General features: G+C 47.3%; 1 protein-coding gene across 11 annotated transcripts in view; it reads left to right on the top strand.

The window, feature by feature from the left end:
- PDS5B (PDS5 cohesin associated factor B) overlaps positions 1-26,776 on the top strand; it is a 2,333,811-nt gene that overhangs the window by 2,073,765 nt on the left and 233,270 nt on the right. For all 11 annotated transcript variants that reach the window (XM_069639007.1, XM_069639003.1, XM_069639002.1 and 8 more), the window contains one exon: positions 14,152-14,600. In XM_069639007.1, the coding sequence (XP_069495108.1) occupies positions 14,152-14,600 (449 nt within the window). The remainder of the gene's footprint in view (positions 1-14,151; positions 14,601-26,776) is intronic.

The following is a 26,776-nucleotide window of genomic DNA, read 5'->3' as shown; positions in this document are numbered from 1 at the left end:
TGGCTAACGTCCAAAAGATCCTGGACAGGAAGTCCGAAGAATCCAGGGCCCACGGGAAGGATCCCGACGAGGCCGACGAAGAGAGCAACGGGGGAGCCGATGAGGAGGATAGGGCCGCGGAGGGCCCCTCGGCCCCGTTGCAGCCGGTACCCGTACCAGGGGACAGTTCAGGGGCTATCTTGATGACTATACAGGCCCTGTGTGTGGAGATAAGGACAAGGATGCCCTTACCCCCCACTGACGACCCAGCAGTGCCTGGACCGTCGGGGAGCCCACCTAACAAGCAGAGACGAGTCCATCCTCCTCCCCCCTTCCAGCCTTCACCCCATCCCCTCCTCCGAGGGATGAGACTGGGATGGAGACGGCGACGATGACTGGGACGGACGACGACGGTGGTGACGACGGGATGGACCTCCCATCACCACCTCCCAAGGACCACCCCCCAGCCCCCCTGGACGAAAATGGCTCCTTTCACACGAAATCCCACTTGGTACGGTCACAAGCCGCCCTGTTCCTGGGAGCCAGACTCAACACAGTGGCGCGATTGGCTTCACCGTCGGAGGAGGACGAAGGCCATCCTGGGCAAGGTGCAACGGCTGTTGACCATGGACATGGCCAGGGTGAGGTCCATCAAGTCCCTACTCGGCATGATGTCCTTGTGCATCTACCTCGTGTGCCTATGCAGGCTGCGGATGCAACCACTGCAGGAGTTCCTCGACGCCTGTTGGATGCAGGTGGCGGGCAGTTTCGAAGACAGGATCTCACTCAACGAGACGTTCCACCAAGCGATCCGGTGGTGGGGCACCCGTGCGCATCTAGTGGCGGATATGGATCCAGACCCCGGCACATCAGGAAACGGTGACGACGGACGCTTCCCTCGAGGGATGGGGAGCTCACACCGGAGATCTCCACGCAAGAGGAGAGGTCACTACACATCACTGTCCTGGAGCTCCGAGCAGTGTTCTGGGCCCTCGGGTCGTTCCTTCCGTCCCTCAAGGACAAGGTGGTAAGGGTCTTCACTGACAACACCACCACGATGTTCTACATCTGGAAGCAGGCGGGCACCAGATCTCCAGCCCTATCCAAGGAAGCGCAGGATCTGTGGGACTGGGCTGTCGCCCAAGGGATATTTCTGGTACCCTTCCTTCTGGCAGGAATAAAGAACACCATCACCGACTCACTCTGCAGGGAGCTGCGCTCCTGCCACGAGTGGGAGCTGCGGCAGGATCGAGTGGATCTCCTATTCAGACGATGGGGCAATCCCCAGATCGACCTATTCCCGACGGCGACGAACACCAAGTGCGGGAGATTCGCCAGCAAGTTTCCCCAGCCGGGGAGCATGGGCGATGTCTTCTCATTCCCCTGGAACGGCATGTTCCTGTATGCGTTCCTGCCGTTGCTGCGGCGACTCATCAGTCAACTCAGACGGTCCCAGTGCAGGATGATCCTCGTCGCACCGGCGTGGCCGAGGCAGATTTGGTTCCCAGACCTTCTAGACATGTCCGCACCCCCCACACCCCAGTCAAACTGCCGACGGACGCGGATCTTCTCGCCAGAGAAGGAGGTGCCATCCTCCACCACGACCCGGGGTCGCTGAACCTGCAGGCCTGGCTCCTGCAGCACTAGAGTTTGGAGGATGCGATATTGCAGCGGACTGCTTGCAAAGGCCAGGGCATCCTCGACTCTGAAATGCTATGGACACAAATGGAAGAGGTTCTCTGTCTGGTGCCGTGCACAGAAGATTAACCCTCTGCAGATTACTGCCGCTCAAGTGCTGCCGTACTTGCTATCGCTGGCCAAGGCGGGGCTGGCACATGCCTCCATCAAGATCCACCTAGCGGCTATCTTCCGCTACACCAGAACTCCGGGGCGGTCATCTCTGTGGTCTCATCGCCTGGTGAAGGAGTTCATGAAAGGACTGTTCAGATCGTTCCCGCCGGTGAGGGCCCCGGCGTGGGAACTGAACGTGGTGCTGACCAGGCTCATGGGGCCGCCATTCGAGCCGTTGCATTCGGCACCGTTGAAGTTCCTGTCGTGGAAGACAGCGTTTCTTGTGGCCATCAGTGGGAGAGATCCAGTCCCTCTCCTGTAAACCTCCATACCTGACATTCCACGAGACGAGGGTGGTGCTGAGGACGCACCCCTCCTTCATGCCCAAGGTGCCATCAGACTTCCATCTCAACCAGCCCTTGGTGTTACCTGTTTTCTTCCCGTCGCCTTCGTCGCCGCCTGAGAGGACTTTGCACTCGCCGGATGTGGCTAGAGCGCTGAAGTTCTAAGTGGACCGCACGAAGATTTTTCGGAAGACATCACAGCTGTTTGTGAACTTTGGACCTGTGAACCAAGGGAAGGCCCTCTGGAAGGCTTCCATTTCCAGATGGTTCTCCGGCTGCATCATGCACTGTCACCGGTTGGCAAACCGACCGTTGCCTGGCCGTCCGAGAGCCCATTCAACCAGAGCGATCGCTGCTACTACGGCGCTCTTGTCTGGTGTGCCCTTGCTGGATATCTGCAGGGCTGCTACGTGGAGGTCCATGCACACCTTCACGAGATTCTACTGCGTCGACCGGGATTCCAGGGAGGAGTCCAGAGTAAAGTGCTGCGCAACATGTTCGCTTGAAGGTGAACCTGGTGAGGAGGTTAGAGATGCTTAATGCTGAGTTGGTGATATGCTTAATGTTGAGCCTTGCCACCTCCCGTGATTGTGCATGTGTGTACTGCTATGTATTCTTGTATTGCTGAGCATGTGAATCCATGCCAGACCCCATGCTGGAGAAGGAACAAGTTACTTAACTGTAACTGTTGTTCTCCAGCATTGGTCTGGCATGGATTCACATGCAAACCCTCCCTCCTACCCCTCTGCGGCTTTTCTCTTGGTCCTACTGCCACTTTACGTGCTATCAAATCTGAAGATGGCTGCCAGAGGAGGGGCTTAGGTAGAGGGCAGTAATTGGCTGGAGGCAGTATGACCCAGAGACCAGTGATTGGTTACTAGTTGAAAGACAGTTCAGAAACGAAACTGAAACTGATTTTTTTCTTTACCGAGGATTCCCAGCCTGACGACAGGGAATATTCATGAGCATGTGAATCCATGCCAGACCCATGCTGGAGAACAACAGTTACAGGTAAGTAACTTGTTCCTTGCTTGTCCAATTCGGCTGTCACACCGGGTCCAACCATAGATATATCGTGCACGGACTCGTTATTCGGGTCCAGTGCAATTGGTGAACAGGGTTTTTGCAATTGAGCATCCGCACATTCGGGATGAGGAAAACATTCAGAATGCTTCAATTCCTCGAATTTCTGCAGAGAAAAGGAGGTTGCTGCCGCATTAGAGGCTTCACCTGCTGAAAGATGAACCTGGGCAGTGGTAGAGGTTGTGATGTGAGCAATACTTGATAACTGTTCCTTATTGTCCTCCTGATCGGTGCTGCCGGGAGGACCAAATTTACCCTCTTCAATATCCAACAAGCCCGGAACATGATTCCCTTCTTCAATAGTAGCTACCATGTAAGGACTGCCCTTACCCGGACTTGAACCTGTGGTCAAGTCCAATAGGGTATCAGTGATACTGCCATTGGACAAAGCCGGCTCGACGCATCTCCCACTTCATAAAACCGCTAGCCATGTTAATAGGTACTGCGAGTTACCTTCTGACAAGAATGCCAGTCACCGATGCACTTAACAGTTACTTTAATAACAAACTGCACTGTTCAAAAAATGGCTAACAAAGTCAGTTAGGGTCGCAGAATACTATATTATAGGTTCAAGTACAAGAGCAAGTTATTTACCTGATAGACACATTTAACTCAGTACAAATTATAGCAAAGTCTATAACCTTTCATGAGTCACGTCATCTCACGCAATTCACAATCAAGTGAACATAACTCCCTGCTCCGCCAGCACGGTCCCCAGCCTAACATCCCAACAGCCGCACTTACGGCACTCTTCCGATGAGCATGGAAGTTAATATGGAATTCTGGGTACTGGAGGGAGGAGGGAATCTGGCCAGGGGGCGGGGCTGAAAGCAAGAAAAATTGAGAGTTTAGTTGCAGTGAACGCCAACAAGAGAGGTCCAATGCAAAGACCAATGAGTCCAATGCAAAAGTCCAAATATTTACTTTGGTGTCAAACTTCCGATGCGCGCATGCATGGAAGTTAATATGGAATGCTGGGTACTGGAGGGAGAAGGGAATCCGGCCAGGAATCCGGCCAGCGAGCGGGGTTTGTGCCACGGCTGCAAAGTTCAGCTACAAGGCAACAGTCACAGCGTTTCGACACAAACGCTACCTCTTGCCGACAGGACCGTGCAGAGCAGCAGGCAGTAAAGTGTTCCTCAGCCCAACAGCCACACTTACGATGCGCCGTAAGTGTGGCTGTTGATATAAAGGAATATAAATGCCTTTATATCTCGAACAAAGTAGTTTCAAATGCTTTTGAATGCCAAAACAGTTGATGTTGAATATTGAACGAACTAAGAGACATTATAAGCATTACTGAATGTCGTACAAAGTTAAAGCAACTGATGAACTTTTCTAAATGTAATGAATCATTTCTGAATGACGCACAGAACCAATCAAGTTATGAGCATGTTTGAATGGAATTAAAGCAAGGTGGTAAAAGTGGCAAATACCATGCAGTGAACTAGTTGAGATACAAGTGTTCGCAAAGCCAATAAAAGCCCAATAGGGGTGTGAGAGAAGAAACAAGTATTGACCCAAGCAAAATGTTCAAGGAACTGCAGGTTAAGAGAAAACATGTATTGGCAAGAGCCAGAAGAGTACAGAAAGTGTAATGGAACAATCTTAACTGTCAAGAGAAAGCAGTGGACATTTGTTGATGAAAAGCAGATGAGAAAAGTTATCTACTGTGTGACCTGTAATTGGTGGACCGTGTAGTCCGACAACTGCGCATAGACTAAGTGGCCCTTTTGGAAGAAGCCCATGAAAGTCATTATAAGGAAGCTTGTGTTTTGACACAGTTGCTCAAGTGATTTTGAAGTCAAGAGACAGAACTACTTTGGTGAACCAGTGAAAAGTATTGATGACAAGGGAGTTGGGAAATGTCCCAAGTAATTGTTGTTTTGAAGAGCTGGAATATTTTAACTCATGGGGAAGGGAACCCCGATACTTTGAACTGTGTTGACTTTGGGGTAGTGGAGCTGATTACAAGTCAGGAGCTGGAAGAATCTCAGAACTTTATTTTTTAACACTATTTATTTTGATGCCGACAACCCTACACATTGTATGTATTTTATGTGAGGGCAAGTATGGGTTTTGGACACAGACTGACTTTTGATTTGGACTTCATGACGCAGACTATTCTTAGTTTTCTTTAGGTAGGGAAATCCCACCTTAGCATACGGCAAGTTGGGCCTTATTCCATCCTGACATTTTACATTAAAATAAAGTTTGTTAAGAAAACATGAATCTGTGGTTTGTGTCTGACTCATGATGCCTTCCCAGGTCAAACAATATTCTTGCCCTGTTATCTCCACTCGAGCATCTCCCTGCTGCTTGCTCCTTGTTTTCTTCTCCCACTAAAACACCTTTGCCTCGGCAAAATTAACTGTTTTATCCCCACCCTCACAACCACTTCAATATCTGCCCCCTCCAGCCTGTAGGACACAAAATATTGCCAAGTCTTCCTACCTTCTCTAAATATTACTATTGGAGCTACGCCACAAACCTTCAAGGGTAGTCTCTGTGACAATTGATAACACCATGAAAAGGGATGTAAAGAAGAGCCGAGGTGGAAAGTCTCCTATAAATTGAATCCTCATCAGTAAAGCATACAACTGAGAAACCGACCAATCGGTGTATAAGAAAGTCCAGCCGTAGTCTTGCCTAAAAGACCTCCAACCTCTTACTTCTCAAGATACCTTGCAGGGTAGCCGCTTTTAGGAGCTTGCCCACCCCATCACGGCAAAACTTTTCCATGCATGGAAACCTAGGATCAGCTAGCATAATGTTTCAGTTGAAACCTGGAACTTTAAAACCAACCAACCCGCAACCTAAATAAACCAGCAATGATGCACCTCCTACCGTACCTTGATAAATCACAAATCACACCATTTGTCCCCTAAGAACGCTATCATTCCAACCTCGAACAGAGTAATACAAACAATCTAATCCCTAAAATGATCCACCATAGCTTCTTCGAAGATTAATCCTGTACTCCAGAAATCTGAACATCATGGACCCAGTCAACAAACAGTGTGGAAAAGTGCTACAGAGCAAAATGAGGGAATCAAGAACCACAGCACTAGAGGCCACCTCATCAACACCTGCATATTCAAACACAGACACCTAGGACCTGCTCAGCAATGATAAGACTGATCTACTCTTCATCACAGAAACAAGACTAGAGACGATTTTTCTGGGGCCATCTTTTGGGATTATAAGGTATGATTTGCCAACCGCATTAGCATGAGAGGTGGTGGAATCAAACTTATACACACGTGTACCTCTTCAACCATTCAATAGCAACAGGAAATGTGCCACAAGCCTTCAAATCAGCATCCATCAAGCCACTCTTGAAAGACCCATCAGGAAACATGGAAGACCTAACCAACTATCCACCAATTTCAAATATCCTGTACCCAACAAACGTTCGAGGAAAGCTATGTTTATGAACCAATCCTGGAACATTTAGAAAACAATTGCATACTAACCCATGCCCAAGTCGGCGTCGGACCCATGAGAGGAATGGAAACCGCATTACTATCTATATGGTATGATCTAAAAACCAACACAGATTCAGTCACATCAGCACTAATACTAATAGATCTATCGGCAGCCTCTGACGCAGTCCACCACGAAACACTCATCAAAAGACTCAAAGAAATGGGAATCGGTAACAGTGTTGTTATTGTTAAAATTATTCCTAGCTAAAGGCACAAACAACGTGGCTAAAACACCTTCAACTCGGTACATCACAAAGCAACCTTTTCCACAAGGCTCATCACACTCACCACTGCTCTTCAACATCTACATGGCCCCCTCATCATTCTCATCAAAATACATGGCTCACTTGCTACAACTACACAGAAATCTACAAAATCAACACTACTGGAGAGCAAGACCCAACCCTTATCAACTGCCTCACAGAAAGAAACCATTGCATGTGTACCAACTCAACAGGGACAAGACAGAAATCATGATCACGCTCACTGACCCGTCAAACCAACACCACATTCCATGGCCTACCGAAATGGGTAATCGGCTGGAACCTTCCAAGTTAGTTAAAAACCTCTGAATATTGCCAACGAATTAACACTCGAACCACAAGTCAATGCAGTAGTAAAGAAGTGCTTCTTCCACCTAAACACAATGAATCTGATATTACCTTTCTTTACCTTCCCACTTGAAACACTCGCCGTCATGTCAAGAATAGATTACTCCAACAGCATTTATCTATGAATGCTGGACCGCCTTACCAAAAAACTACAACAAATACAGAATGCAGCAGCAAGATTACTCCTCAGACTCACTAAGAGAGAACATATCCCAACAGCACTGAGAGCTCTACATTGGCTACCAGTAAAAAAATTAATATTCTTCAAAACACTCTGCATAACCCACAGAGCAATCCATGGCCAAGGAGTCGAATTCATACCGGGAGACATTTCCATCTACAAACCGAACCAAAATAATACTTGAAGCAGCAGTTTGGTGCATCTGCATTCTCCTGCATCACTGCAAAACTTTGGAATTCACTCCCAAAGGAAATACAAACAGAAGGCCACCTAAAACTCTGCAAATTGCTAAAACCATGGCTCTTTAACTCACTATGGTAAAACACTGGAAGGGAAAAAGCCAACACAAGAGAACCGCCCAAATCAATCCAAACCTAAGGAATGGTCACTGTACACCCCAATTGAAGAAAGCATTTTAATGCAAACCACCATAGAAGAATATGAACCCTGCCCGACCAACATAACCATAGCATAGAAGAGCACAGACCACTAACATCACTTACTAACCCTACTAAAAATGTTCCGATACTCTGCATACTCACCCTCCCACCATACAAAACACTCACACATCTCTACCGCAGCAGAAATTTGAAACCACCACAAAATGCACTCAGCAACGCCCAACTAAACATAACATGCCACAGAAAACGCAACCAATTACACGCATCATCTCACACACAAACTCGTACAACAGCCACCACCTAACCCGTACCAACTACAAACAAACCTAGTGCACAGTGACCAGTATTTATTTCCGAACTGAAGCTAACAGCCCATCAAACTCTAGAGCTTTCTCTTTCTATCCCACTAACTAAAGCCCTCTGGCCACTGCTTCCTTTCAGATCACCCAGAGCACCTGGAGACCATGAAAATGGCAGCGGTGTGCAGTATAAATACACTAACATACGATAACAAAGACTCCATAGATGCAAACGTTATCACCCTTGGACACCTTCCCAGACTGCGAATTGCTCCTACATAACCTCACTATTTCGTTCAAATTCGAGCCTTCGCTCCTCCTCATCGTCACATTCAACTGTTATACAACTCTCTCACCTCCCTCTTTTTTTGGAACAACTTTGTGGATGGGGTAGCTAACCTTATGGTTGACAACCAAACCCTTATAGTATTTAGAGATTGTAACCTTTGTCCGCATAGAAATGATAATATGCTATTAAACCTTAGCAAATCTGGAAGGCATCTATTAATTGAACGACCAACACACAGCAGGCAGACTCTGGATGCAGTGTTTGGTAATAATAATTTGTATTGCTTGGTGCCTCTTACTGTGGTGCAACCACCTTACTCTCCCACTTATCGTATTAAGCCTGGCTACCTCAGCAGTCGGGTCTGTCATCAAATCCCTCCCATTTTTCCCACCTGGGCAGATGCACTGCCCACTTTACTGGTGTGCTGGTATCTTTGCTTGTTCTGCTGAAAGTCATCCAGTATGCCCTAGTCCAGCCATCTCATCAGAGCATAGAAATTTCACCACATTATACCCATTGTCCCAAAGGTGGGCTAGTCCGCCTCTATCAGGCCAAGTCACCTTCAAGTGAGCCTGGCAGCCGTGTAAGGCAGTTGCGTCCAAGGCAGCCTCCTACCAGCCTGATAAACTCACCCTCCTCGGTCAGCAGTCAGGGCAACACAGGAAACATCGGCAAGTTGCAAAAGCAAGAGTTGCTTGAAGGAAAACGGGAAGATTTCTTCTGCTACGCACTCGGAATATTAAAATATTCAAAAGCATATTGTTAGGGAAGATTTCTCTTTACTGCACCTTTCCTTCCATCTTTATGGAACCCCCCAACATTTTGCTTTTATTTTTTAATCTGACCTGTACTGCACTGGGCTTTGCTCATATGTTATAGGGCAAGTGATATGTCCTTCAGGCTGTCAGTACTGGGAAACCTTGTCTCACTACTTTTGGTTACTTTAGTATCACTTGTGGTAACTTTTTATCATTGTGCACATCAGCAGCTTACACTGCAGTACAATGGGGTGCATTTTTGTTTTGCCCTAGACTAGTTACTCTAGGTGTGCTAAATGGATAGGCTGGGGGCAGCAGTGACTTTTCCCCACTTTATGCAGATTTTCGTTTTAGCATTACCACGTTTGGATACGGGTCAAACATGGCCGTGCCATGAGACGTTTTGCATGTTCGATTGCCATCTTGTTCTTTGCCTTCTTCCTTGCCTGAGAGGGCAGGAAAATCCTTATAAGGACTTCCAGTGCCCAGGAAAGCAGGAGCTTTGGGCGGGCTACTGGAGGGCTGTGTGTTTTTGCTGGCAGGATGTGGGCTGGGTCTGTCTGACCCCAATCCACAAACTGGTTTTGGTGTGTGAGTGGTATGCATGAATGTTCCTGCCAGTGGTCCTCATTGGAGCACTGCTGGGGTATGTGTGTGGGGGCTAGTCCTGCTATTGGCTAGTGGGAGTTTCAGCTCTTACCTGGCTTTTAGGATAAGAGGACCCCTGCACCCATTCTTCAGAGATCCTGGAGAAACCTGAAGCAGCCAAGTATCCTATCCACCTATCCAGCTGTGAGACCGGTGAAGAAACCAGACACCTGACTGAAGGAGGACTGGCAACCAACTTCTGATGCTGTCCTGGAGGAGCCCTGTTTTGCTTGTGGTCTTTAGTAGTCCTGTGAAGGAGCTACAAACCTTTGAGTGGAGGGACCATCCATTGCCGATGTCTGCTCGGTGCCCTGCCAAAGGAAGCCTTCGGAAGTGCCCTGGGACTGTCGTGTGGCTGACCAGCTTCGTTTTTGGGCTACTGTGCTGCCGGCGTCACTGTACCGAGGTTCGGCCTGAAACTTGAGGGATCCTCCGCTGGCCCTACAAGATTATATCCTGCGAAATCCCAGCGTCCTAGCGTTGAGGGGACCCGGGATAGGAGGGAAAGTCCGACTGCGGCTGCTGAGTACTTTTGCACCGCCGTACATAGTGACCACCGTCAGAAAATCGCTTACCTGACCCGAGTCCAGTCCTGAGAGGGGTGCTACATCGGGTTTTTCTGCATTCTTTGACCGAGAGTCCTTGAAACAGTAAAAGACACCAACCGGAGATCAGCTCAAACCGGCAACCCGTGGGAATCGAGGACTGCGACTTTCGGCGTGAAAAGCAATGTTGGACCCTCTTCCTTTGTTCTGTCAAGTCTGGGGAAGAATCGCAATACAGGGGTAGTTGCAGAGTTTCTAACGTACCCCTATGCTCCCATTATAAGTCAATGGGCTTATAATAAAGATAATTTACAAGACTTTTGGCATTGACATTGCTTGTGCAAGACATCTGATTGTTGGGGCTACTTTTGGGCATTAGTCTAACTTGAACCCTAACCCTAGGAACCCTTCACTTCACTCCAGAGACCCTACCTGCATTTTGTCCTGCATCCAAACTTCTGTGGAACTTTAACCTGAACTACTGGGCAAAAGGCCCCAGGCAACCTACGGATTGGCAATTTTAGTTCGGGATCATCTCTGTGGACCTTTATGTGCATAATACTTGTCTAATCTTTCCTTTGCAGGAGTTTCTGATATTTATTATGCCCTATAACAAAGTGAATGTATGTATGCGTTTAGTTTGATTGATACATCTACCTGGTAGTAATAATTTTACTATAGTGTGGTTTGGCCATAAATAATGTATTTGTATACATCCTCTCTAAGTGTAATCTGTGATTCCCATTGTGTGACCTAATTGTGGACCCCTTACAAGTCACCCCCTCTGAAGAACTCAGCCTAGACCGCCTGTCACTGCTACCGTTAGGGAGAATTCTCTCTTTAGGCTGAATTTCCTAACCTAGTGAGTCCCCCAGCAGCTTTGCTGGATTTCTGGAGTTTGTTTTTTTCTCCTGCCAAGAGTGAGACTCTTTTTCTCCCACTCTTGGAAATGATTTATGGTGTTCCTTTGACTGTTAATGTGTTTTCTGGGCTATGGGGGTCCTTTACTCCATAGGGTCTCATGTGTTTTTACTATGTGTGTTACACAGCACCCTCTGTGCAGTAACACAGGGGTGTCATAGGGACACCCCACCATAGACTCCATACCCTGGGACTGACTACTGTCTCCCAGGGCATGTAAAGTTACCATTGGCTTTACTAGTCCCAAATTAACAGAAACCAGTACAAACCATCATATTGTGGACGTACTGGTTGGGGCAATTCAATTGCCCCGGGGTCTGTTAGTCGAGGGGGCACGTCTCCGTCCCCCCTGATCGAGTTTTGGCTGGTGGCAGTGGAAACTACTTTTTATATTCGACCGGAAATATTTCCCTATGGGATTTTCCCATTGTTCGAGGCTACCAACTTTAATTATTTAATTCTCATAGCCTCGAACATACCGCCGGTTTATTTATTTATTAATTCGCCAGTTGGTATTTTTTGCCAGGACTCTATTCTAAAATGTCATTTGTGTTCTCTTCTGTGACTCCAACCCAAGTCGAGGCCTTTGTTCCACTTTTTGGCAGGCTTCTCCACAGAAGCCTCCAAAAGTGGTGCCACTCTGTCTGGGTACCACAGTGGGTGTGGGAGGGGGTTTTAGGCACCCTGGACTGAGTTACCTTGGTAACTCAAGTCGCACTCTTGTGTGATTGGCCGAAGTGGTGAGCCGGCCGGCTCACCACTTAGCATGTTTGATTGACAGCTAGGCTGAGTGAATGGGGGTATGCTGCATAAAAGCAGGGCTTTGGGGACTGGAACTTCAGAAGTCGCCACAGGACCTGAGAATCTGACGAGGGAGAAGCTGAGCTGACCTACCACGACGGCACCACCGGTGGAGCCCTGTGGAACCGACTCACCACTTCCCGACGACAGAGAAGATCTCCCGGCTGGAGAGGCTTCTTCCCCCTGAGTGGTGGGCACAACCAGTTTACCTTCTTTTCTTCGCACCCCAGACCGGTTTGTGGTCGAACTGCCCGTGCCAAGCACCCCGGCGGCCAGATAGCCACTTATCACTGAACCGCGAATCAACGGACCACTCCTTGTACCTGAGAAACTCTGCAGCTGGTTTCTTCACTGGCAGTGCAACTGACTCCTGTCTTCCTCCCCGACGAGATCCTCTCTTCCCCCGGACGAAGCACCAACTTGCATCCGCTGCCAGGAACAACTACCTCCGCTGGAGTGTTCTCACCACTTTAAGGTACCGTGTCCGCCAGGCCTCCCTTTCTAAAGATTGCTACACGGTAATAATATCCCTTAACCTTCTGGACTGGGCTGGCCGTCTTGACCCTCTAACTGGTCCCTTTCTTTGGTCCAACTCCTTTTTGAATCGTTACAAGACTTTTGTGCACTGCAACCGTGTGACACATTTCGTTTTGATCCTCTTAAAGCGGATCCGGCCTACTGACTCTGAATTCACGGTGTTACTTTGCCTTCCTCTCTTGTTGTGTTCGTGAAAAAGTGTTGGGATCTGTTTCAATTTATTCTCTGCTTTTCTCTCCCTTTTTAAGACGAATTGTTAGAGTGCCATCTACGTTAAGCGCTCATCGCTGTCTGAAAATAAGTGGGGTGTTACTTAAGACTTGTCTAATATTCTTTTAAGGGAGTGTATATCTTTTAGTGACCGTGTTTTTGAATTGCTTACTATTAGTGCCTGTGGGTTTTTCTAGACGTGGTTTTAAATAAATAATGATATCTCTTTTACACCAAGCCCTGTTCAGTGTTTACTTGTTCTATTGTGTTCTCTTGACCTATTGTGAATACTCTGTATACTGCCTAACTCTTCTTGAGGGAAGTCTGACTGCTCAGCAACAGCTACCAAGTGAATCTGTGGTACAGACTGCTACCAAGTGGGTTTACTGCCAAACACCTGTAGTCCTAAATCTTTTGCAGTGGTCCCAGAGGGAACTGCACAGGTTTCTGCCGAACAGCTACCTAAACTGGTTTGGCTACAGCTTCCCAGAGTTTTACCTGTCGCAATATAGGTTGGCCTCCTATACATGTGTCCACCAGGCCAGAGTGTAGAAAATCAGTCCCAACACATATAAGGATGGCACTGCCCCTTATGCTGTTCTGGAATGAAATTATCACTCTCTTCTTTAAAGAACACCCAATCAGCTGGTAATTTGAGATTCAAGCAAAAAAACCTTTCCCTGCTGTTCCCCCTTTTCCCAGCTATACTGCTGTATCCTTCTCCGCTATTTACTAACACTCCTTGCATGCCTGGCACTATAACCCCATACATGCATATGTTTGTCCTGATGTTTGTCATCCAGGCTGATCCATTCCACATTAGATTCCAGTCTGTGGCATGCGGCTAGCTCAATTCGCCAACACCTTTCTTTTCACTGGTTCAGTATGTAATAATATTCCATAAAGAGTTGAACATAGTCGGCATCCAAGTTTGACATGTTCAAAAGCTTCTTCTACAACGTGAGCTTTCAAGTGTTCTGAGACTCTGACATTGGGAGATAAGTTTTGCATTAATTTCAATCTTTAGTAGATAACCTGTAGGTGATAATTATTCCAGGTGAGTAACCTTTTTCTTTAACTTGTTAAAGTTTTCAGAATTAATATGCTTTTGAACCACAACGGCCTTGATAGTCACCTTTCTGTAATAGAACACAATTGAAGCTACAATGGCTATTGCCTATTCAATGTTAAATAAAGCTCAAAAAGAATTGCTTGCATTTGCTGTTTTCATTGATGTATTAAAATAGTTTAAGCTCTCGTTCTAGTCTGAGTTGGAGAAACCCAGAGGTCGAAAGAAAACCACTTTTGCTGATCCAGAAGAGAGTTTCAATTTGGAGGAAATGTTGGTGCCAGAACAGAAAGCAAAGGGTGGCCTACGAGGGAGGAAGCGAGCTGCAGCTGTTGTTGAGTCTGATGAAATCCAGTGGCCAGAAGAGAAGAGGCTAAAGGATGATATCCTGGAAAATGAGGATGAACAGAACAGCCCACCAAAAAAAGGAAGGAGAGGGAGACCTTCCAAAGTAACAAAAACATTACCAAAGGAGGAGACTGTAGTAAAGACCTCAAAGAGAGGAAGAAAAAAATCAGTTCCTGCACCTGCAGAAGATCAGGAACAAGAAGAGTTGGAAGAGGAAGATGACAGTGAAAATGTGGAACAGAATCCAAAAGGGCGAGGTCAATCTCGAACGCCTCAGAAACGAAAAGCTCCCCCAAGGCAAGTTGCCTTTTCTAATAAGTTAAACATGCTATTGTACTGCTGGGGGAGTATTGTTTGTGGCTGTGGTGTGGGGTTTAGGTGTATGCATTTATGGGATACAGTTCCTTGGAAAAAATGTTAACTTGAAGTATTAATACTGATGAAAGTCTTATATTTATCAAATCGTATGATATTCTTTTGGTTTTTGCTTTCCACAGTGTTTTTGGTCTGAATGTTTTTAATAGTTTTATTCTTTAACACTTTCACAGGATGGAACTTCCTCTTTGTAGCATAGTACTGCCACATAGTTCTCAAATGAATCAATATTTGTTTTTATTTAGCTTTTTAATACTGCCAAACGTTTGAGAAAGCACCAACATATAAAGGTACATCTTGCATTACAGCACAATTTCTGACATCGTCTTGTGATATATATTTAAATACCAAGAAACATAATTGTGATACAACAATCCAGTATTTCAAACCAACACCCTACATACAATGTAATAAAACACCTAGTTTTTACTGCAGTTTAATCTACATCAGGAGGTAGTATATTGGAAATGTAAGAGTGATGTTAGTTATATAACAATGTCTTTAGAGAACTCTTCGGGCTAAGCCAGTTGGGGTTGCATTTCATCTGTGTGACTGTAAAACAGTGCTTACTTCTAGAAATAGCCATTGACAGTAGGGCGCCAACATCGTCCTGAAAGGTGTATCTTTTAGCTACAAGATCCAGTGCAGTAAATATTTAAAGAAAACCAGAGCATCTGCTACATTAGTCAATAATACATTGATTGGCAGGGACCATTTAAGATGATCGTTAATATTGACAACATATGCCCCTCTTCATCTCCTGACTCTTTCCTCGCCTCCATTCCTTTCTCTTTTTTCCTGTTTTGCTTCTTTGCCTATCTCTTCAAAAAGTTAATCTGACCACTGCCCCTGTTCATCCTCTGCCTTCTACCCTTGCCTCTTCTGTGTATCCTCTTTTTCTTCCTTGTCTGATTTCTTTAACTGTTCACTTTCATGTGGCCTCTTTCCTCTAACTTTCAAACATACTACTGTTCTGCAAATTCTCAAAAAACATTCTCTATCCTTCCCTCCTCTAGAACTATCATTATATTGCTTTTCTCTTTCTTTCTAAACTATTTAAAGTGCTATCTATTCTCCCCATACCTCTATACCTTGACACCAACTCTCTTCTTCCCACACACCAATCTGGCTTCTGCCCTGCTCACTCTGCTGAAACTGCTCTTTTACACGTCACTAATGTTTCACTTCCCCCTCATCACTCTAAGCAATCTTCCTTCCTTATTTTCTTGGACTCATCTGCAACCTTTGATACTGTCGATCACTGTGTTCTTCACAAGGTATTTCTGGCTCTGCTCTTTTGTTGTATTCCTTCCAATCTTTCTCGCTCTTACTCTGTGACTTACAATATGCTATTCCTCTCTCTTTAGTTAGTCTATCTTTTGGTTTAAACTGTCAATCCTAATGGATTCCTTCCTCAAACATTTCATCTTTGATATTTTATCTCAGCTGTTGTAAAATAAAAACATTCACTACCTTGGGGCGTAGTGCAGCTCCCCATTAGTCCCGCTTGGAGCATTTGTGCCTCCTACACTGGACATGATATTGAGGCCAGTTTATAGGGAGCCACGTGTTCCCAGTCCCTTTTTTTCCATACACTCTGTACATTTTTGCAACATGCCACTAGATTTTTCCATGTCAGAGTCCCACAGGTTATGTTTATACGGACTTGGGGGAGGATCACGACGCAGAGGTTTGCAGCTTTTATCAGTCCATACATTCCAAGGCTCCCTGCGAGCAATCAATGAAACTCATTTGCCTAATTCCACAAGGGTGTAAAGGAGACGGTATTTGTCCTCCAGGAAGCTGAGTCATCACTCGCACTCCAGGGACACCTTGGAGGAATTGCCACCTACACCCAAGGTACTGTTCCCAACTATGTCCTCCACTCTGGAGGATTGGGAGGCGCTTGGGCAGAGGATGCTTGACATCTTTGCCAAGGCAAAGCTGGAGACTGCAGGCCCTGCCACACTTTGTAAATCGGGCAAAGGCGCTTCTTCTGAACGCAACTGCATGCCTGCTTGCTTGCTTCCACTGATGGGTGCTGTGCCTTCACCGTACGTGTCCACTTTCATGCACGCAAGCATCGACGTGGGCTCATTGCTGCTTGGCGCCAATTGGTGCTCTGGCTTCAATGGAATATGCTCCTTTTAAGAGGACACTTCTTTTCAAAGGGGGCCCATATCTTTATGAGGAACGGGATGTCATTTCCAAACCTCTTTACTGATGGGTGCTGTGCCTTCACCGTATGTGACTTTCATGCACGCAAGCATTGACGTCAGCTCATTGCTGCCTGGTGCCAATTGATGCTGAGACTTAAATGGAATATGCTCCTCTTTTAAGTGGGCACTTCTTTTCAAATGGGACCTATAACTTTGATGAGCACTGGGATGTCATTCCCAGTGGTTTCAAACCTCTTTACTCCATTGGGGTTGCAGATTTCCCTGAGGAGTTTTATGTGGAAGAGAGGATCTACTAGTGCACCTGGCTCAAGACTTCCAGGAGGGAAATGGTTTGGACACTGTTGCCAAGATAGATATCATGCCAGTGCCTTTGCCTTGCAAGCTTTGTTTCACGGTACCAATTTTAAGATTGGGGAGACTCTGGGTTTCTCTGCTCCCACAAAGCCATGGGTCTAGTTTGACTTGGACATCTTGGATGAGATTCCTTTAAGGGAAACACTTTTGCCCTCTTTAACCCTCCGATTATATTAACCTACTCCTATTTTAGCAGCCTGGGAAAGAGTAACAGTGGCCATTGTGGGGGTTTGGGATCTTGATAAACAGCATTGTCACATCCCCTTTGATCATGGCTTTCATTTGACCCACCCCTCTCTGCAGAGCTTGGTGGTGCATGTTGCAAGCCTAAAAATCATATCCTTCCAGTCCCTGCCACCCAACCGGGAAAGCAAGAAGCTGGATGCATTGGACTGCAAGGCCTTCATGTCTGGTACCATTGCATTGAGAGGGGCCAGTGCCACTTGGCATTAGAGAAATACACTACTTGCAAGGAAGGAGGACCAAGGCTCTCTAACCTCCGGTGTGGACTGCACACCCTAAAATCCACTATGTGGTTAGATATTGTGTGTTTCTGTTATCATATCTTACAGGAGAGTTCAATAAACTTAGTAAAAATAGATTTTCTTCACACTTTTGTTTGCCAATATTTGGCTTCAATTTTTATTAAGTGTTAAATGCAGATGAAGCCATTGCTGGTGCATTTCGGACTATTAATAGTCTGTCAGGGCATAAACAAGTCATTTAATCATTCAAATCAAGTAACAGTCAATATATCAAAATCACAAGTGTGAAATCAAGTTATGTTAGCATTGCAAAAACATATGTCCCTAATGGCATGGTACTGTCTCTACACATGTTCTCACTGCCCGTAATGCAATACCTGCTATGCTACCACTGTACGTGAATCACAAACTCTACTGTTTATTCCATGATTACAGTCATTGAGTCCAGCCAGCCGCACCAGTCTAGCCTCATGGCTGCCCACCGGCACCTTTGTTTGATTGATGCATGCTAATTAATTGTGCCTTTCTAGGAAGCACAGCGCTAGATGAGTCTGCCTCTACCTAATATTGCATGCCTTTCTAACTGTGCCATATCCTGTGCCATATTATCTAGCTTCCTGTTTGCCGTACCAGCATAACCCTACTGCTGGTTACCGGCTCTACTGCTTGCGTGATATGCTAATTTAATTGTGCCTCTCTAGGAAGCCCTTAGTATTGCATGCCACTTTAACTGTGCATATCCTGTTTGATGTGTCAGCGTAGCCCTACTATTAACTACCGGCCCGATTGCTTGACTGCTACACCCTAACTAACTATGTAGCGCTAAGCAGTCCACTGCTCCTAACACGACCCAATATCTTTGACGTGCCACACAACGTCAGCACCTCCCTGACACCTTGCTAATTTATAATGCCTCCACTAGCCAAACCGGTGTCAGTCGAATAGCCGGCCATGCAGAACTAGTCACACTATAGCTGTGCCGCATCCTGCCAGTCTCCCATGCCTAGCGCACCCGACAGCAACCAGCTAACCCATACGATCCTAAGCAACTACTCTTTAGATTATATTCCACCCACGACAGCTAGAAATTTGCACCTACTGCTACCAGCCCATGGTTCCAACTAAAATGATACATGAAGCTCACCTGGGCATGGCAAAAACTCAAATAACCTTCAGTATGGCAACAATACTCCCTAACCCGAATACCATCCAGCCGTCCTTGTTCCTCTCGCAGCTGCAGCTAAAGAATACCTGCACCAAGCCCAACTTTAACATCGTACTCTCGACATACCCTAACCAGACCTCAAACCGTCATACCTGCCTCACCAACCAGCACTACATCTCTTTAGGCTCCAACCGCCCGAACATCCTAGCAAGAAATGATAGACTTGGGTACAGGGCTAAATTCCTTACTAAACCCCTAAATAAGCTCACAAGCAATGACTTACTCAATTCCCAACAGCAGTCTACCATGGAGACCTTGTGCGTACCCACTAACCAGCTAAGCCAACTCCAAACAGCTAGTTTACCTACTCTAAAAGCACAGACATTGACTAACCCCAACAAAGACAAGCATAGTACCACTGCTCCCCTTAAGGGGGCCCTGATCAACGCGAGATCCCTTCTGGCACACGCCTTGGACAATTCAGACCTAATCTCCAACAACCTGGACTTCATCGCAATAACGAAAACCTGGTTGCACCCCGCAGCCAGCCCATCACTTGCCCTTGCCCTCCCAGATTGCTATTCCATCATTAGAAAAGACAGAACCCATGCTAAAGGAGGCGGCACCACCTTCATATACGAAACTGAACTTAACCTTCGAGAAATTCCTAATGCAGCCTTCCCATCAGCAGAATTAGTGTCTGCAAAAATCAACACCTCAACCACTACATCTCTAACTCTCCACCTCATTTACAGACCTCCAGGCCCCATTTCTTCATTTAACGAAGACATCGCCACCTTACTAGCCACTAACTTAAAACCAACGTCCAAAGTCCTCATCCTGGGTGATTTTAACCTGGGGCTAAATGACAAAACTGACCCACATGCAACCACTCTGGCCCACTACTGGCGGTGGCTGCAGTTAGTCTCAGAAGGGAAGTGTGTTCATGTCTTCCCCCATCTGGATGATTGTATAATTTGGACAAACTAGAAATGGTGTCTCAAAACAGCCTGAGATGAGAAAAGTGGTACACACTGGCTGAACATTGCAGTTTTGAAGTTCAGATATATTGGAACCTCACAGAAATACAGCTTCACAGTTGGCACCTACGTTTTATATATTTGTAAGTGCTTCCCTTTTGAGGTTCAAGTTCTGCCTACTTCTCCAGCATTGGATCTTTCATGGATTCACATGCTTAGAATATTCCCCTTTGTCATGCTGGGAACCTCAGTCTTTTTTTTAAATTGCGTTTTCCCTTGGAAAACTTCGACACTTTAGTGTCCTATCAACGTCCTTTTGGGGCGCTTGCGCACCACCCAATAGGACGTAGGGTATAAATAGACCAGCCCCCGCGGCTTCTCAGATTTCAACCGTCTCCAAAGTGTCGTGATCACCTCGTGCTTTCTACACTTTTGTGGGCTGTAGTCATTCTTTCCCAATGTCGGGGAAAGCGTTGTTTCGCCCGTGTGCTACGTGTGGAATCAAAAAGGTTTATGAAGGGGACGGGCACATGGACTGCCTCTATTGCCTCTACCCTCATCACTCGCGGATTCCTGTGTCATCTGCAAGGGTTTCTCGCAGAAAACGTTCAAGGACCGCAATCGGCGTCTGATATCGTGGCTGAACGAAGGGACCTACCCTCCATCTGAGGTAGGATCGGTGCTCAGTCTAGCATCGGATAGGCCTTCCCCCGCAATTTCTCACCGGTCAGTGTCGGCTGAGCCTCCGGCAAAGAAGTCACGGCCTACAGAAAAGAGTCGTCCCTCTTCGGGGAAACATCTGACGAAAGGGGCTCCTTCATCGTCTAAACACGGTCAATCTGACCAGTCCTGAAAGCCGGAAAATCTTCTACTTCGAAAAACAGAAGGGACTCTTCAAGACACCCCTCCTCAGGAGACAATCATAGGTCGTCTTCGAGTAGAGAATCCTCGAAGCACCTGTCCAAAGACTCGAAAAAGGCGGGATCGCCTCACAAGTCTGCGCCACAACTGCCAGCGCCGTCAACGGGAGGCCCGTCGTCGACGGCTTCACTGCCGGCTGCACTATCGGTCTCTACAGTGGTGTCATCGGCCCCAGTGGCAGCAATCGACGAGGGCCCCATGTTTTCATCATTGACGGTCGATGTACCAGGGTCTTGGCTGCCATCAGCGTATGACGCCATTCTACCGGATACCTTAGTGCAACAGGAGTCCGCCCTCTCGGTGTCGTCGATGGAGGAGGAACGAGAACCTGTGGTTCAACCAACAAATCTCGGCTTACAGTGCATTGGCCCTTCGACGGCGGCAGTGCAGAATGTTCCACCTGCGTCTCCTTAGCTGAATCCGCAGTCGGTAATGTCTCTTCAGGTGTTAGCTACACTACAATCCCTATTAAGTCAGCTGGATGCAAGACTTCCTCCCATGGTAACACCCATTGTCGACGTGGCAGGTGCCCCTCCGCGTTCAGTGTCCACAGCTGAGTTGCCGGCTTCCCGGCTGATAAGTACAGAACCTCCTCGTTCCCACCCGGAGGAGGGTGAGCTCTCTGATTCGGACTAGGGCCTCCATCTCTAACATTTCATCGTTGCCATCAAGAGACCCGATGTGGGAGTCTGACGGAGAAATGGAGGCTCCTAGGAGTCTGGCACAACTGTCTCCCCCGGATGACATTGGGGCTTTTCATGCCATGATGGCAAAAGCCTGTGTTGAGTTTGGCCTGACCCCAGAGGAAGAACGGAAAGAATGTTTCTTATTTGACCACATGGGAAAGAGAAGAAAAACGGTTTTCTCCGTTCCGATCCTGGACCACGTTTGGCAAGAAGGCTAGCGTACCATGCGCCATCCATTTTCGGAGCCTGCAGTTAAGGGCAGGTTAGAGAAAAAAATCAAGGCCCCGGACTCTACGCCAAAGTGTTTGGTTGCACAACCTTCTCCTGAATCAGTGGTGTCAACGGCGGCTATCAGAAAAGCCAAAACACAGCACGAGTGCACAACATCTCCTGACAGTGAAGCCAGAAGGCAAGATGCCTTTTGGAAAGAAGGTCTTAACAGTGGGGGTTACGACAATCAAGGCCGCTAACTCGTTAGCGATTATGGCACGCTACGACCGCGAAATGTGGCATCGCCTAGCCCCCATCTTAGAACATCTGCCCGAAGAACACCGAAAGGCAGCCATGTTACTGGTGCGTGAAAGTGAGGAGGCATCAAATCACAGCATTAACATCGCTGTAGATTTAGCAGAATCGGGGTTCAAGCAGATAAATAATGGGGTGGTACTAAGGAGGCAGGCCTGGCTAAAGTGCACAGACTTTAGGCCGGAGGTCCATTACAAGGTGCTGGACATGCCCTGTGAGTGTGAACAATTGTTTGGGGGATAAAATAGATGAGGGCCCTCAAAGGCATGAAAGAGGACGGCAAGGTCATTGGGAGCTTTACAAAGCGGACGAGCATTTCGGCCCTTTCGTCCCCTCCGTGGAGCTTCAGGGAACACTCGATTTGCCGCATCTAGAGACCGAAACTACAATCGGTCTGGATACTTCTCACAAGGATACAGACGAGCAGTTCAAGCTACACGAAGAAGCCGTGATTTTCAAACATCCAAAAGCAGAGGAGGACAACCTTCTTTCACCAGGAGTAAGCAAACGAAATCACAGCAATGACAGTCTTCGAGATGTCCTGGGAGGCAGAGTGGCCCCACATGTCGACGAATGGCAGAAAATTACATCGGACCGTTGGGTATTGGACACGGTGAGGCTGGGCCACTCTGAAGAATTCAAGGACCCACCACTTCTCATTCCTCCCGTGTATTCTGTGCAACCTCATCTTCACATCTTACAGCAGGAGGTTGTACTTATGCTGCAGAAAGGGGCTATAGAAATGGTTCCAGTGGCCGAGAGAGGTCAGGGGGTTTACTCCCGTTACTTCGTGGTCAAAAAACCCAACGGTAAGTGGCGACCCATTCTGGACCTTTGGGCCCTGAACAAGACCCTGCAACGCCTGAAGTTCAAGATGCTTACACTTCAGGAAGTCATCCGGTCGGTGCAGCCAGGAGATTCCTGGCGTCGTTGGATTTGCAGGACGCGTATTTCCACATACCTATGCGTCGACGACACAGAAAATTCCTACGGTTTGTGGTGGGTCAGAATCAATACCAATTCAGAGTGCTCCCATTCGGTTTAGAATCATCTCCCAGGACGTTTACGAAATGTTTAGCGCCGGTGGTGGCGTGGTTCCGACTAGAAGGTCATCACGTCTATCCTTACCTGGGCAACTGGCTGATACAGGGCTCGTCTCAACGTTACCATGCAGCTGTTGCAGCGTTTGGGCTTCACAATCAACTTCGAAAAGACATTTGTTTCCCTCCAGGAGCTTGGTGTTTTTGGGTGCGGAATTTCATACTCAGTCGGCTCTGGTGAAGCCTTCTGTCGAGAGAATTCAAAAACTCAAGCAGAAAGCGGCAGAGTGGAGAGTTGTAACGAGAGTGCCGATAAGAAACTACATGGCGCTGCTGGGAGCCATGGCATCATGTATTCCATTGGTGAAGGTCTGTTGTCTCTTCATGAGGCCGGTGCAAGAATTTCTGGCAGATCGGTGGGCGCAAAGTCGCGGATTATGGTCAGACAAGGTGATTATCAACAGCGACTTACAGAAAGCGCTGCAGTGGTGGCAACTCTCGGACAATCTGACGCGAGGAATGCCGTTACTGGATCCGGAATTTCAAACAACAATTGTGACGGATGCCTCTCAAACAGGGTGGGGAGCTCATCTGGCCTCCTTCCAAGTTCAAGGTCGGTGGTGTCCAATCGAATCGAGTCTTCATATCAATGTGCTGGAACTGAGAGCGGTTCATTGGGCCCTAAAATTGTTTTTGCCACGCTTAAGTGGCTCTGTCGTGAGGGTGTTGACAGACAATACAACCACAATGTTTTACCTCAGGAAGCAGGGGGGCACACATTCCAGAACGCTCTAGAAAGAGGCTCAGGAACTTTGGCATTGGGCCCTCAAACAAGACATCAATATTGTGGCGTTTCATCTACCAGGGGCGATGAATGTACAGTCAGACTCTCTCAGCAGGGAAATGAACCGGCTCCGCGAGTGGCAGCTGAAGGATCAGCAGGTGTCGAGCATCTTCAAGAAGTGGGGTCGTCCTTCACTGGATCTCTTCGCCACCCGAGAGAACAAAAAGTGCAAGCTGTTAGCCAGCAGATGGCCTCAGCCAAATTCGCTGGGGGATGCGTTCTCGTTCCCGTGGACGGGCAGGTTCGCGTACCCATTCCCTCCGTTTCCACTCATTCGGCTGACCCTCCAGTGGATTCAGAAATATCCATGCCGTGTGATACTGGTGGCCCCTTACTGGGCCAGACAGCCGTGGTTCTCAGACCTACTCCATCTATCTGTAGCAGAGCCAGTGCGGTTTCAAGTGACGCCGGACCTTCTGTTTCAAGACAAGGGGGCTGTTTTGGCACCACAACCCGGGCTCTCTCAGCCTGACTGCTTGGCTTCCGACTTCCCAGAGTTAGGATTACTAAACATTCACAGGGACTGTCGCCGCATTTTAGACATGGCTAGAACTCCGTCCACAAATGTCTCCTATGCATGCAAATGGAAAAGGTTTTTGTGTGTGGTGTTAAGGATCAGCCTCTGTTAGACCCTTTAAGCATTTCATCGGAGCAAATTCTTTCTACCCTACTTACTACACTTGGCAAAGAAAGGTTTGGCATTCTCCTCCGTAAAGGTTCATCTGGCGGCCATTTCTAGATTCACTCGGAAGAGGCATGCTACCCCGCTGTTCAGTGATCGTCTCGTTAAACATTTCCTAAAAGGATTGTTTCAGACTTTTCCTCTGGCTAAGAAGTTCCCTCCGGGTTGGAGTCTCAATCTGGTGCTGTCGGGTCTGATGAAAGCCCCGTTTGTACCTATGTCGTTGACGCCCCTGCAATTTTTGTCGTGGTAAATTTGTTTTTTAGTGCCCATTACTTCAGCAAGAAGAATATCGGAGTTGCAAGCTCTAGTAATTGATCCTCCGTACTTGCGTTTCTTCAAAGACAAGGTGGTATTAGCTACTAACCTGCACTTTATTCCAATGGTGCCAACTACGTTTCATAAACTCTCCTCTATTGTGCTACCATCATTCTTCGCTTCGGCTTCCTCATCGGCAGAAAAGGCGCTGCATACGCTGGACGTTAAAAGAGCATTGACATTTTTTCTGAGTCCTACTCAGGAATTCAGCTGTTCAAGACAACTGTTTGTAGCTTATGGACCCTCAGTAAAGGGAAGGGCAATCTCCAAACAAGGCCTATCGCGCTGGGCCTCATCGGCTATCTCCTTCTGTCACTATAAGGCGGGAAAGCCTTTAGAGAGGAGCCCGAAGGCGCACTCAACGAGATCCACTGCGTCATTGCGGCAGTATGGTCGGGGATACCGCTGGTGGACATCTGTCGGGCGGCCTTGTGGTCGGTGCCGCATACATTTACTCGGCTTTATTGCCTGCAGCAGCAGCATGGTGCGGATGTGCAGATGGGACGTGCAGTCCTGCAACACCTCTTTCAGTAAGGTAAGCCCCACAGCGTGGGGTACCTGTTTCAATGTTACCATGGCTAATGTTTTTTATCGCTGGTATCATGTGTTGTGTTCCTAATGTATTGGTTTGCATTACACACCACCATGTATGATGAATACTGCTATGTAATCTATTCTAAGCATGTGAATCCATGAAAGATCCAATGCTGGAGAAGGGAGTAGTTTCTTACCTGTAACTCCATTTCTTCAGCGTTCGAATCTTTCATGGATTCACATGCGCCCGCCGGCCTCCCCTGAATGCAAACCATAGTTGGTGCCTCTACTTTGGAGGTAAAAATCTGAGGAGAAGCCACGGGGGGGCGGGTCTATTTATACCCTACGTCCTATTGGGTGGTGCATAAGCGCCCCAAAAGGGCGTTGATAGGACACTAAAGTGTCGACGTTTTCCAAGGGAAAACGCTATTTTAAAAAAAGACCGAGGTTCCCAGCCTGACGACGGGGAATATTCTAAGCATGTGAATCCATGAAAGATTCCAACGCTGGAGAAATGGAGTTACAGGTAAGAAACTACTCCTTACTATTGCACCTATCATGCCCAGGAGTACCCATGTCATGCTCATTGCTGCCTTTTGTCACCACACAATCCATTACAAGTGGCGGGTAAGGAGCTCAGCACCTCTGTCCCACTCATCTTGCAGATCTATTATGTCTCCCCAATAGTGCTCTCTTCCTCTATAACCTAGCCCACACCTGTCTACCCTTGCCAAATTGTTACCCTCTCCCTCAGTTGCACACCGATAAATGCCACTGGTCTGTTCTTTAGGCAGTGAAACTAGATGTAGCCAAGGCAAACTAATCACCTGTTGGACACCCGTTGTACTTGCACACTCCTCAATTTATTCTCCTTCTCCCCTACATACCCTGCAATCTGTCTTACCACGTTAGTCCTACTATCATCCCTCGCGTTGATATCCTACATCCACCTATGGCACTGTTTCCGACCTTCAGTATGCTCATCATTCACCGCCTCTCCCCACACTACCCTCCTGCTACCTACCAGCAATTCTGCTCTCTAACACTTGCCATGCAATACTTCCTACCCGAGATGGCATTGCTACTATGTGCCCACCCTAATGTACTGACTCTTACCTGACTCGGCCTAGCAACCTCAGTACCTATCTTGCATCCCACACATTAATATGTAATCTACATCATGATCACGTTTCTGCAGGGATGCACTGCCTTACCTTAATGTCTTGTGACTCTTGGCAGCCTGCGCTGCACTTGCATTGTACCTACATGCAACTACTGAATATGACTAATACCTTTCTACCTGTCCTTTGACAGTAGCCCCTGCATCATGTGGTGTAGCTCTGCCATAACCGTAACTGAAGCACTAAGAGTAACATGTATGTAA

The sequence above is a fragment of the Ambystoma mexicanum genome, chromosome 7q, assembly GCF_040938575.1.
Source record: "Ambystoma mexicanum isolate Mex_15411 chromosome 7q, UKY_AmexF1_1, whole genome shotgun sequence".
Classification (NCBI taxonomy): domain Eukaryota; kingdom Metazoa; phylum Chordata; class Amphibia; order Caudata; family Ambystomatidae; genus Ambystoma; species Ambystoma mexicanum.
Note: the sequence above shows the minus strand (reverse complement) of the source record. Positions and strands in the feature narration are given on the sequence as shown.